We start from the raw sequence: 11,559 nt of genomic DNA on the forward strand, positions 1-11,559 counted from the left end.
GCTTAAACTTTAATATATAAGTCATTTGAATTTAATGAAAGAACATTGTAATCCATGTAACACCATCAATAATAATGGGGAAGCTATCTCCTGCTTTTCCAAAACAAGGATGAACAGATTTCTGCTTTTTTTCTGATAATTGATCTAATGCAATGTTTTAAACCTCTAAGCCCTACACACTGTGATGAGAGATTGATTGACAGGTGGGAAACTTTACAAAACCTTCTCTACATCTTTTTTGCACATGGTGTAATAATCGTATTTCATCATACAAACTCCAGTTGTATCATTGTAACAGAAATAGCTTCGATTACTAGGAGAAAATATATCAGACTTCCCTATATTGCCGTACAAAATCAACACAACAGTTGTTGATTATCCAAAACTAATCACTGTTGACAGACATAAGCCTTTGAAATCTAAAGCAGAAACTATTCCACTATCATTTATCAATTTGGGAGAAAAAAATAATTTTTTTTTTAACTTCAGATATTTATTGCCATTGAGGGAGAAATAATGTATTCCAAGTTTTACAAAATTGTGAATCAGAGAACGTAAAGATAAAACGAATCATTAGGGTCAATACAAGCATTCTCCATTTAAATTGGAAATATGTGTTCAATTTATTACATTATCATATAACAAACAGTCAACAGCTTGTTACACAGAGCCCTCATATCTAAACAAGGATTTCCAATTTACCAGAAGGAAAGTCTACCAGTAAGTATTCTTATTTCATATTTTTCAATTATAGTTTTCACATAAGGATCCTCTTGCGAAGAATATTAAATTATAAAATTTCAAATAGAGAACAAGCCTGTTGATTTATTATAGAAATCTGAGCCTTTTATATTCACCGACTCCCGAAAAAAAATGTGTACATGATGAAGTATTAAATGATATCATTTTCCTAACTTTAGCTTTAATACTGCGAAAAACGAAATTCAATATACTACTTGTTATCGTTTCTTCAATAAAATCAAAGAAGAATTTGTAATTTATATTTTCAAGACTTTATAATGAAGCAAAGAGGATTTAATTTTCTTTTTGAACAGTGTATTCTAACAAGACGATCTTAAAAAGACGTGACAATTATATGACATGAAATATCAAACAATAGTATTAAACCGACTCTTAATGATAAATTTTTCAAAAGCTTTGATATTCATGGACTTTTTCTGTAACCGAGAGACAATCTGCTATCTAAACAATCAACACCAAACTCATTTTAGTATTAATTTTCAAATGGTAGTTAATAGTCCGTGTTCACCAGATACTGCACTGCTTTGAGATATGTCATGTCTCCATTTTCTTAATCTGTTCGTTTAATAAAAACACAAGAAATTCATTGTAACGCAGGATATTACTGAGGATCAGCGGGCTAAACAATCTCTAAACTTAATGACATTGCCTTGGCACAGACAACAAATTTTCATAAGCAATTTTCTACTGTCAACATGCAATTACATTGAAATATCTTCCATCATTGGGGAATAGAGAGTGGATTTTAGTTATGTGATTACTATATTGTTATTGTGAAGGACTGGTATAATTCTTCTTCATTAGACAATATTTACAATGGAATGTTTAACAAGGGAACAATTTCACAGGTAATTTATTTTTATCCCCTTTCCTTTTTCATATTATTCAATCATTGCATAGACTTTATATAATGATTGAAGATACACATTCATTATAACTTTTGGATAAGTTATGTTTTTTAAGCGCCCACTGCTTCCGTAAAAAAGAATGTGAAAAATTGTTCTATTTGTTGAGAGTGGTGTATATATAAAGTGACAAACTTGTGTTAAACTTGCATCTTGCTCAACTCAGCGAGGATATTTCAGAGTGTAGTGGCACTGGTTTTGACTTGAACTACAATTTCATTAATAGGGATTTTTAATGTTGTCTGTATCTATATATTTGAGAAAAAAATTGAAAATGAGCACGGAGTTATAAAGCAAATTTAAATTACGATTTAATGATATTCTAAATATATAGTATGGATATAAAATACATGCAAATTATTCACTGTACACACTGCATTTATGCTAGTCAGCTCAAAAAGACCAAGCATGATATTAGTAAATCATCTAAGCTCTGGGAGGAGACAATTTCATGCTTCAATGAATTTACATTATTAATAATACCACAACATATTTGGAAATATTAGAGCGACTTTATTTGACATTAAGAGTTCAATATTGACTGCAGCCAGGAGAACATATTCCATCAATTATCAGATTGAGAAACCATCAAAAGGCTGGAAAATGCAAGGCAATATATTCCACGAGTTGTCAAAAGGAAACCATCAAAAAGTTGGATCGTTCTCAGTAAAACTAATATTCTACTAGAGAAAGATAAGAGATTTTTCTCCTAATTCATCAATCACAGAATCGCTCTCTCCAAGATCATACACTTCTGTTTTCTCAATAAACATATTGATGTTTTTTTGTAGTGGGATAATTTTCTAACCAGATATAAGTATTACCCAGGAGGGTTGCCTTTGTGTATCTATTATCACTCTGTGTTGCTTTCATTAACCACCGTTGTAAATTAAGCATGTCTTCATGTAACTGCCTTGTACATTTCATACAAAGTCTTTAGCATGTGAGTCAAAATCTAAAGGAATATTACTTTACCAACCAATAACAAACATGGCCCTCTCGAGAACTGTAATGACTTTTTTTGTTTTTCTTAACAGAAGAGTGGCATTACAAAGAGAGATAACTCACCAAGAAGAAACCATCAGAAGTGGAATGAATAAAACAGAAGAACATTTTAGCAATGGCGGTAAGTATCTGCATGTATAGCAGGGTGTATGATAAGACTGTTTTCATCGTTAAAATGCAACATGATAACCTCTTAAGTCAATTTTAATTCACTTTATAGTATTGGGTTGCTGTCTGATTGACATTTACATGATGTTTTCCTTAATGCCACCTTTAAAATCTAAATTTTAATCATTTAACAGGAATTCTCTAAAGCATTCTTCATTTAAAAAAGTAAGATTGGCCCCTAAATCAAATTTATATTTCAATGCAAAATTGTTTCTGTAGCTCACACTGTAGAAACTTTTTCATCGAAGAATTTTAAACTATTAGTTGCTTAAAATTATTAAGTTACAAAATCCATTAGATCTGACATTCATCTTAAGTCCTAATCTTTTGTATATTGCATATAAATGTCAAACTAATAGGAGTATTTGATTATTTTTCATCATAGTTTTATAATATGTTATTACTAGGAAAGCAGGTTGTGAAAAGAGCGTTTCAATTTTTCCTTAATTGAACGAAGTCAGGGCGGTACACGAACATACAAAACATTAAAAATTAACAATATTTCTTACATTATGTGAAATTAGAGAGTCTTTCATGAATACATAATAGGTTGGTATTTATTTTTTTAAAGATTTTTATCATTGGACCATATAACAATAATTTTATTTGAGCTTTAGAGAATGTTTACCTATCGTTCAACAGATAGATGTCCTATCCAAAACAGATCCCATTTCTAAACTATTGTCAGCGATGTAATTTTAGAATGATAAGATTAATGGATAACCAACTTTCAATACTTGCTTGACTCCTCACAGAGTCAATTTTCTTATTCACGTCTTTTTTTCCCTACAGATTCTACATTAGAGGACAAACAAGTCAACATTGTGTTTGGACATAAAAACCAATGTCTGACTGTTTTTTTGTAATAAAAATTTGTTTTTATTACATTAATATGGATGTCTATCAGTGCAACATGCAAGTTAGTGAATTTACAAGCCAGCTGGATGACTGAATTATCTCATATTATGATTAAAACGGTAAGAGAATATTTTTTAATAAAACTTCCCAATTTTTATAAAAGCTATTATGCTACAGCTTTTTCCCCCTTCAGGCTAGCATTATAATACAGACATATCTTTTTTACATCAAATATTTTAATGTGTAATTTAAAACAGCCAGAAGTGTTATATCAAATTCGTAATTGTTTTACGATAAATGGTACAATTTCAATTCGTGAAAAGCAAAAATACACTGTGTTGAAATCCCTTTTTAAAATGGAACATGATCGTAAATTATCTTTTAATAAATCAGCTTTTTAAATTCAATATAGCCAATATTCATTGCATGGGTAAATTACATCGTACTTGCATCAAATGAGATATCAAATAGCCGCAGTAAGTGCTTTGAAATGGTTATCAATCTTAAGTGATACCGACCCAGTGGGATATTGGCTGACTATAACAGACAGGATTTTCATTTCCCTCCATAATCGGAAAAAAACTTTAGAGGATGCTTCAAGCATAGAGGAGCTGAGACATTGGTCTGTTAAAGGTGTTATCAATGATGTTATAGTAATGCATGTTAATTATAGATACCATGTAAATTTATTGGAATTTTGATGGTTTGATAGGACATTAAATAGCTTTGATATGATGCAGTGGTATCAAAAGAAATGAAAACATATAAACATAGGGATGCACCATCAATTTTATAGGATTGTTAACGGAGACACAGGTAGGACATTTTGTATTCGTTCTTTTACTTCACAAGAGATTCTTTACTAATATGTTTAGAAAGTTCAGTGCAAGACCAATTATTACTATCTTAAATTAAATATGCAGCCACTTATGTTTCTATGAATATTTATTTAAATTAGTTTTTCCCCAAACAAATTAGATCGAGAGACCCTATAACCAAAGCTTTTAGCCTTAATAAAATTTATTTGAGTTTCATTACAAAAACCATCAATTTTTATTTCACATCTCTGAGATGTTCAAGGCTTTTAAGTAACTTCATGCAGTTTTAATTTAACAACTTTCTTTCATTCAATCTTAATAGTATAATAATGCAAATCTAGCCTATAATTACAATCTTCATAAAATCTTTCCTTTATCCCATCTCCTGAATGTCACATGACATGATCAAAGCCTAGTTGAATTGCACAATGATAAACATGATAAAACTGATTGAAATTGACTATTGTTTTTGTATTTAGACTAATTATACCTGAAGAAGCTATGGTTATGTCACTGTAGGATTGTATAATACAACGTAGATAGGACCTCATCTTAATTACCTCATTTCGAAAATAATTCACCAAACAGCTGCTTCGCCATTAATCATAAAAACATACAATTTCATTTTTTTTTTTCTAATTTGGTTTTGTAATGTTATTACATGTTTGACATGCAGGCTTGTTACATGTGTTTCATTAATTAGCTTCATCATTCAAGATATGGAGGTTGTTCGTAAACACTTAGGGAATTCTGAAAAATAATGGAACTTCAAAATACAAGACTCATATTTCTTATAGATAGGTTTTTGAAAAAGCATTAATTTCTGTGCAATGAATAAGAACTTTAAGATGCTGTACTGATTAGGAAAACAGTGCTATTTTGATTTCACCATCATTACACTATCATAATGATATACAATTAGGATGAAAAAGGGGGGGGGGGGGAGAGGGAAATAAAACTTGACAAAATGGTCAATGTACAAAAAAAATTTTCAATACACAAATTTACAATTAAACACCCTCTAAATTATATCAAATTTTGTTAACGAAGAAACTGTTTGGCTATAATTATGTATTAAATCAATGACTGTACAGGAACTGCTTGTAGCATGTACAATAAACGTCCACAGTCATCCTCCGTGATTACATTAAGTCAACATGCAAACTCATTATTTCTCCATTTAACAGTAATTACCCATGCCTTTAATCAAGGCAGATCAGAATACAATGATAGGATATCAGGTGGGTTCTCCTATATTTCAAGGGACTAGGCTATCACTTCAAACACACACAAGATATAATGATATCAAATGGTAAAACTTTATATAGAATGATAATATTACATTTTCTCTCTTCCCCTAAAGTAATCAAAGTTTTTCATGTTACATGCATGAACTCACTTAATTACGGATAATTTACCACGAAATTTATGATAGTGTATATAAAAGGCTTTTCAAACAAGTTCGAAATCAATTTATTATGTTTTGACATTTGTAATCACAAGGACTTCATTTATTCTAAGAGAAGTATCAAATATTTATACAAACATGTATTTTCCCAGTCTCTCCATTTTCTTTATATTGACAGAACTGTTTGAGTGAAGAGGTGTGCTTAAGAGCCGTACTTTACGAGAGACATGGCCATTGTAGATTATGTAGCTACGAGGATTTTTTCATGAATAAGAATTTCTAATAACACTATAATAAATCTAGCTGAAGGATTTATTCAGACCGTACAGACTAATATTTGGTGCAGATTTTATTATAAATTGGAAGGTTTACATTGTGAATTCAGTACAATGCTTATTGATGGGAGATTTACGAAACCACAAAGTATATTTGGCGACATTTTTTCTACATTGATGTCACAGAAGTCAGTGACAAATTGACATAATAAATGTTATTACGATTATTATAATCTTCTCGAAACAAAACCGTTAAACAAACAGGACATAGTTATTACTTCATAATACTATCAGTCATGCTGTACATGTGTTTTAATGCATAGCAAAGGAGTGGGACTGTCTCAGAAACTGAATAGACATCCATATTAATATGCATAGCAAAGGAGTGGGACTGTCTCAGAAATTGAATAGACATCCATATTAATATGCATAGCAAAGGAGTGGGACTGTCTCAGAAATTGAATAGACATCCATATTAATATGCATAGCAAAGGAGTGGGACTGTCTCAGAAATTGAATAGACATCCATATCAATATGCATAGCAAAGGAGTGGGACCATCTCAGAAATTGAATAGACATCCATATTAATATGCATAGCAAAGGAGTGGGACTGTCTCAGAAACTGAATAGACATCCATATTAATATGCATAGCAAAGGAGTGGGACCATCTCAGAAATTGAATAGACATCAATGTGAAAACGTATTGCAAAGAAGCAGTACTGGTATCTAAAAAGATAAGTGAAAATTCAAACTTCTATCAAAATTTGGATAACAAAAGCCACCAGAATACTAACATTTTTGACATTCTATATGAACTCTAGCAGTGAAAGAGAGAAGAAGGAAGACCTCCATAGGAATTGATATCAAAATTGGGATACAAAAACTACTAGAATACTAACATTTTCAACATTCTGTACAAACCCATTGGCAGTGAAAGAGAGTTGGATAATAAAAAGGCTGAATATCTCGTTATAATAACCTGATCATTATAGACCAAGTAAGTTTGATGGACATAAGCAACCAGTTTATCACTACTACTTAAGCTTATTAATTGAGAAATAAAGTAACCAGAATCATAAATGTCTGAACGAAAACCAGTCATCTTTGATGTGCAGTTTTATAGGAGAAAGAAAAAAAGATAAGTTTTGTTTAAGTCAATTTATCTTCATCAAACATTGGGTAAAAGTAATGGGTTATTATAGGCAAACTGTTAGAACTATTTACATTTAGATTGGCTTGTGTATAAGGCTATTTATTTCATCTAATGGATTGTGGGGTCTCTATAATATAAACTATCTTATTTCAAACTCCAATATATAAAGGAGACCGCTTACAACTTTAAAATTCAATCAGGAAAAGAAATATTGGTAAGACTATAGTTTATAATTTAACAAATGTGTTTTGGCAATTCAAACTGAGCTGACACTAACATTTTATAAAGAAGAGATATTTTTCCAATTTAAAGGCTCAGCAAATATTTTGTAACTCGATCATTACGAAAAAACTAACAATTACTGAAACAGGACATGCAATTATGTCTGCTGGGAGACATGATTTTGTCTGTTTATTGATAAAGAGCTGGGTAAATTGAGTTTCGAGAAGAACAATGTTTCAAAGCAGCTCTCTGAAAACCAAATGACATGAAGATGTTCTCTCACATGGTTTTGGCAACGGTATCAATCAATTCTGTTATCAGCTAGAACTGGCTGAGGATAAGCCCAGGGAGTGAGTTCATTGAAGGGGTACGATTACAAACAAGAATGAGACAAGAAAACAAACTCCTCTGAAATATGAATAAAAGGAAATCATATATACATTAAAGAGAGCAACTAAACCACACAAAACATGTTCTCTCTCTCAAAATGTTCAAAAACAGCAAACATATTTATTTTCACAAGTACTTTTGTCTATGGTTCTAACAAATTAAGCAAAGAAGCCTAAAGAAAATTTGTTATTTGTTGATAATTAGCCTTCAACCACCAAATCAAAGAAGAAAATAAATACTCCAAGAATAATATTGAATGGAAAAGTTTCTTGATGATATTAATCTTCTTTACAGAAGACATGAAACACTTCTATTAGCTTCTAAACAGATGTCCATTGTCTATAAACCACCAGACAAACAATTCTGTATATTACTATACTAACAAACTTCTTACATCCCCTTCATCTCTGTATAAACAATCAGTCTACTTTTCATGGATAATAAATGCCCCGTTCTCAATATAATCTTTACAAAAGCTGTTTTCAAAGCTTACACCAGGATAACAGATTCTCATTAAGGGTATTAAGAAATCCCACTATGTAAAAAACATCACCAACTTGAAACTTTTAAATGTTTATCAGATTTTTATATATACTATAAAAAAATTCCAATGAAGCACTCCTGATTCTCTTAGTTTCTATCATTTGAACAGTAGTTGGAAGTGACATGAACAGCTACAGGGCTTTACCGATCAGGAAACGAGATTCGTTTATTTAAATGTTTTCAACACATTTCAGCTGCAGTTATCAGAGACAAACAAATGGGTTTTAGTTCTAAGGATTTTCAATCACTTTACCGATGATAAGAATGGAGTATTAATGGCATTCTTTATAATTGAAATCTTCACTCACAATCCAATGCTACTCTCGTTTGGCATCAAAAACTCTCATATAGGATTTATCTGGTGTTTGTGAAGGCCTATTGAGGCAAGAATAAGACAGATATAAAGAACAGGACTAATTGATTTGCTTCTTGTATTTTATGTCTACAGGAAGAAAAGATACTCCATGGAGAGAAGCTAGAAAGTGAAAGTAAAGACTGACAATGGTTAGAATTGGTTCAATTAGGTTGGGAATTTACGAGTGTCAAGTGATGATCACGTCTTGTCATCAATGATATAGTGAGATCATACAACATCAGTGGAATACATCATGACACAGGCAAGTTCACCTAATTGTTTTTCTTTCATTTTCATTTGATCTTATTTTGTAAAAAATAAAATCTTAAATAAGAGAGAAAGGGGAAGAGTGCTGATGACTATCAAAAGTTAATTCAGTGACAATATAAATGCAGAAAAATAAAGTTTAATATGTTCTATTGAATATTTTAACCCTTTGTAAAATATTACTACTGTATAACTCATTTATAATGCTGTATTAAAATCTAATCTTGATATTTACATCACATCTTCTCATTTGCTATAAAACAATTTTCACAAATTCTTGACTAGATTGGTAAAGTTTTAATATTGTAAAATTTTCAAATTGAGAGGATTTTGATTTTGGTCTCTATCCTTTGGGTGGTGGTAGCTTAAAATTGTTCATTTGATGCTCAGCTTTATGTATTGCTAACTTACCTTATCTGTGAATTGAAACTAATCTGTGAATCTAGACTAGAACCTTATCTAGTGCTGGTTCTTGATTTATGAACTTACTTAATTATTCCATTATTATGTTCATTTACACAAACCATGGCAGACTAACAATAAGCCATACAGGTTATAAACTTAAACTGTTCAATGCTTTCAACAGCATCTCTGGATAGAACTCCCTTAACCTTGCTATTGAGGTGATATGAACTTACCTGGCCGAGAATCCATACTGTTCATTGGAATTTGACCTCCCCCTCCTCCGGGTGGCTACAAAAAATATAATATTTCATTAAATTCAAAACTTCTTTTAGTTTACGAATCTTTATTATAATTAACCCTGACTCTACCTCACAAAACCTAACCCTAAACCAAGAACATCACATAACTTAACCTTATTTATAAACAAATCATAACCTTAAAGTAAAGGGACCCCTATGTAAATGAAAGCTACATTCAGTACAGCATTCTCAATGCAAATAGATACTTTTCAAGTTCCCAACATTTTTTGAAGATCAAAGCATAGCTTTTTTTCTGATGTTGGAAAACTTTTATGCATATTTTATATGTCATAGCAAATATGTAAACAATGATTTTACAGACCAATGAAGGTTCAATATATGCATGTTATATAACATTCATCAAACAAACACAGAATTAACTAATAGATTCTTTTTTTTCTATCAAAAGTCACTTTGAACAATCTGTTTTTTATTGTATGTAATTATGTAATTATTAACTTCAGACAGTATACAGGCAGTGGACTTGAATCAATAGCATGCTATTTCACAGCTGTTTATTTCACTAGAATTTGATTACAATCAAATGCCCATAAGAGAATGAACTAGTCCCGGTTAGACTGATAGATATCTCTATTTGGAGTAATTATAGGATGACTGACTGAGTAAGAAATCTCTTGTCAGTAAACCAGACATGTATCTTTTGATTAACTATGCTCTCTCCACTAAACAACTGTTTACAAGTTACAACCTCTCGTAAACCATCTTTTGTACTACGCGACTTGGAGAGATCTAGTATTCATGATCAGCTTAGGAAGACTTATTATTTTGCTTTTCTCTGTGTACGCCAAATAAGTATTTACAATTTTATGGTTCTTGGAAAGACTTATTTTGATTTACTCTGTGTACTTCAAATAAGTATTTACAATTTACTAGTTGTTAGAAAGTTCAGTCCACTATTTGAACTGTTTTGTGAAAACCCAAGCAAGTTTCATTCTCAATTTTAACAATTTATCTGCTTCCCAGAAAGATCTTAAGTGGCTTCAAATTCCTTCAACTTTTAAGTATAGGATATATAAAATACTTACATTAAAATCATTTGGTGGCATCCGCACTGGCCCAGGCCCTCGTGGGCCACCTGGATATCGTGGGGACATAAATGGCTGAAAAAGAAAGACAGCAGTTTATAATGAAACAAGCCTAAAATATTAGCATATATGACTTACATTTTTTAAATCATGATTTTTTTTTTGCCTCAAAGTTCATAAAGTTTTAGAAAGTCTCATACCCCTTTTACTTTTTAACTACCTGACCTGTTAACCTCTAGTGTTTCTTATGCCTTTTTACTACTTGAAACTTTAGGGAAGAATGCAGCTATATTGTTACAAGCCATCATTGATTTGGTGAAAGGTATACTTATAAACTTTTCAGATGACTTCAGGTTAAAGACAAGAAAGAATAAGGTCAAAAACTGTGTCATAATCACCTTCCCCCTGCCCCCACCCACCTAAAAATATTTCTACATTTTCTACATAACAATTCATTCCAATATTTCTAAGCAAATTAAAGACACATATGAAAAAACACTTTTCAATTTATAGACAGCTGATATGTAGTGTTTTCTCTTCAATCAAGGTAGTTATGATTAATATGATGAAACGACAATCCTAACATCTAAAGGTATACAGAAACATGTTTAGCATTCAACACAAATAACACTACATAATACAGGCATGTCGGCGAAGTTTTATCACCTGTGAATGCTT

At 31.1% G+C, this 11,559-nt stretch overlaps 1 protein-coding gene and 1 long non-coding RNA gene across 17 annotated transcripts in view; one reads left to right on the plus strand and one right to left on the minus strand.

Moving 5' to 3' along the window:
- The window catches only part of LOC134700398 (single-stranded DNA-binding protein 3-like), a 78,736-nt gene that overhangs the window by 18,121 nt on the left and 49,056 nt on the right, over window positions 1-11,559 (minus strand). For all 16 annotated transcript variants that reach the window (XM_063561786.1, XM_063561791.1, XM_063561788.1 and 13 more), the window contains 2 exons: window positions 10,882-10,956; window positions 9,770-9,824 (listed from right to left, as the gene is read on the minus strand). In XM_063561786.1, the coding sequence (XP_063417856.1) occupies window positions 9,770-9,824; window positions 10,882-10,956 (130 nt within the window). The remainder of the gene's footprint in view (window positions 1-9,769; window positions 9,825-10,881; window positions 10,957-11,559) is intronic.
- LOC134700363 (uncharacterized) lies at window positions 1,282-6,599 on the plus strand. The gene is made up of 4 exons (XR_010103850.1): window positions 1,282-1,610; window positions 2,705-2,793; window positions 3,633-3,817; window positions 6,103-6,599. It is a non-coding gene; the product is annotated as an uncharacterized LOC134700363 (long non-coding RNA).

This window comes from Mytilus trossulus, unplaced genomic scaffold (genome assembly GCF_036588685.1).
Source record: "Mytilus trossulus isolate FHL-02 unplaced genomic scaffold, PNRI_Mtr1.1.1.hap1 h1tg000138l__unscaffolded, whole genome shotgun sequence".
NCBI classification, from domain to species: Eukaryota; Metazoa; Mollusca; class Bivalvia; order Mytilida; family Mytilidae; genus Mytilus; species Mytilus trossulus.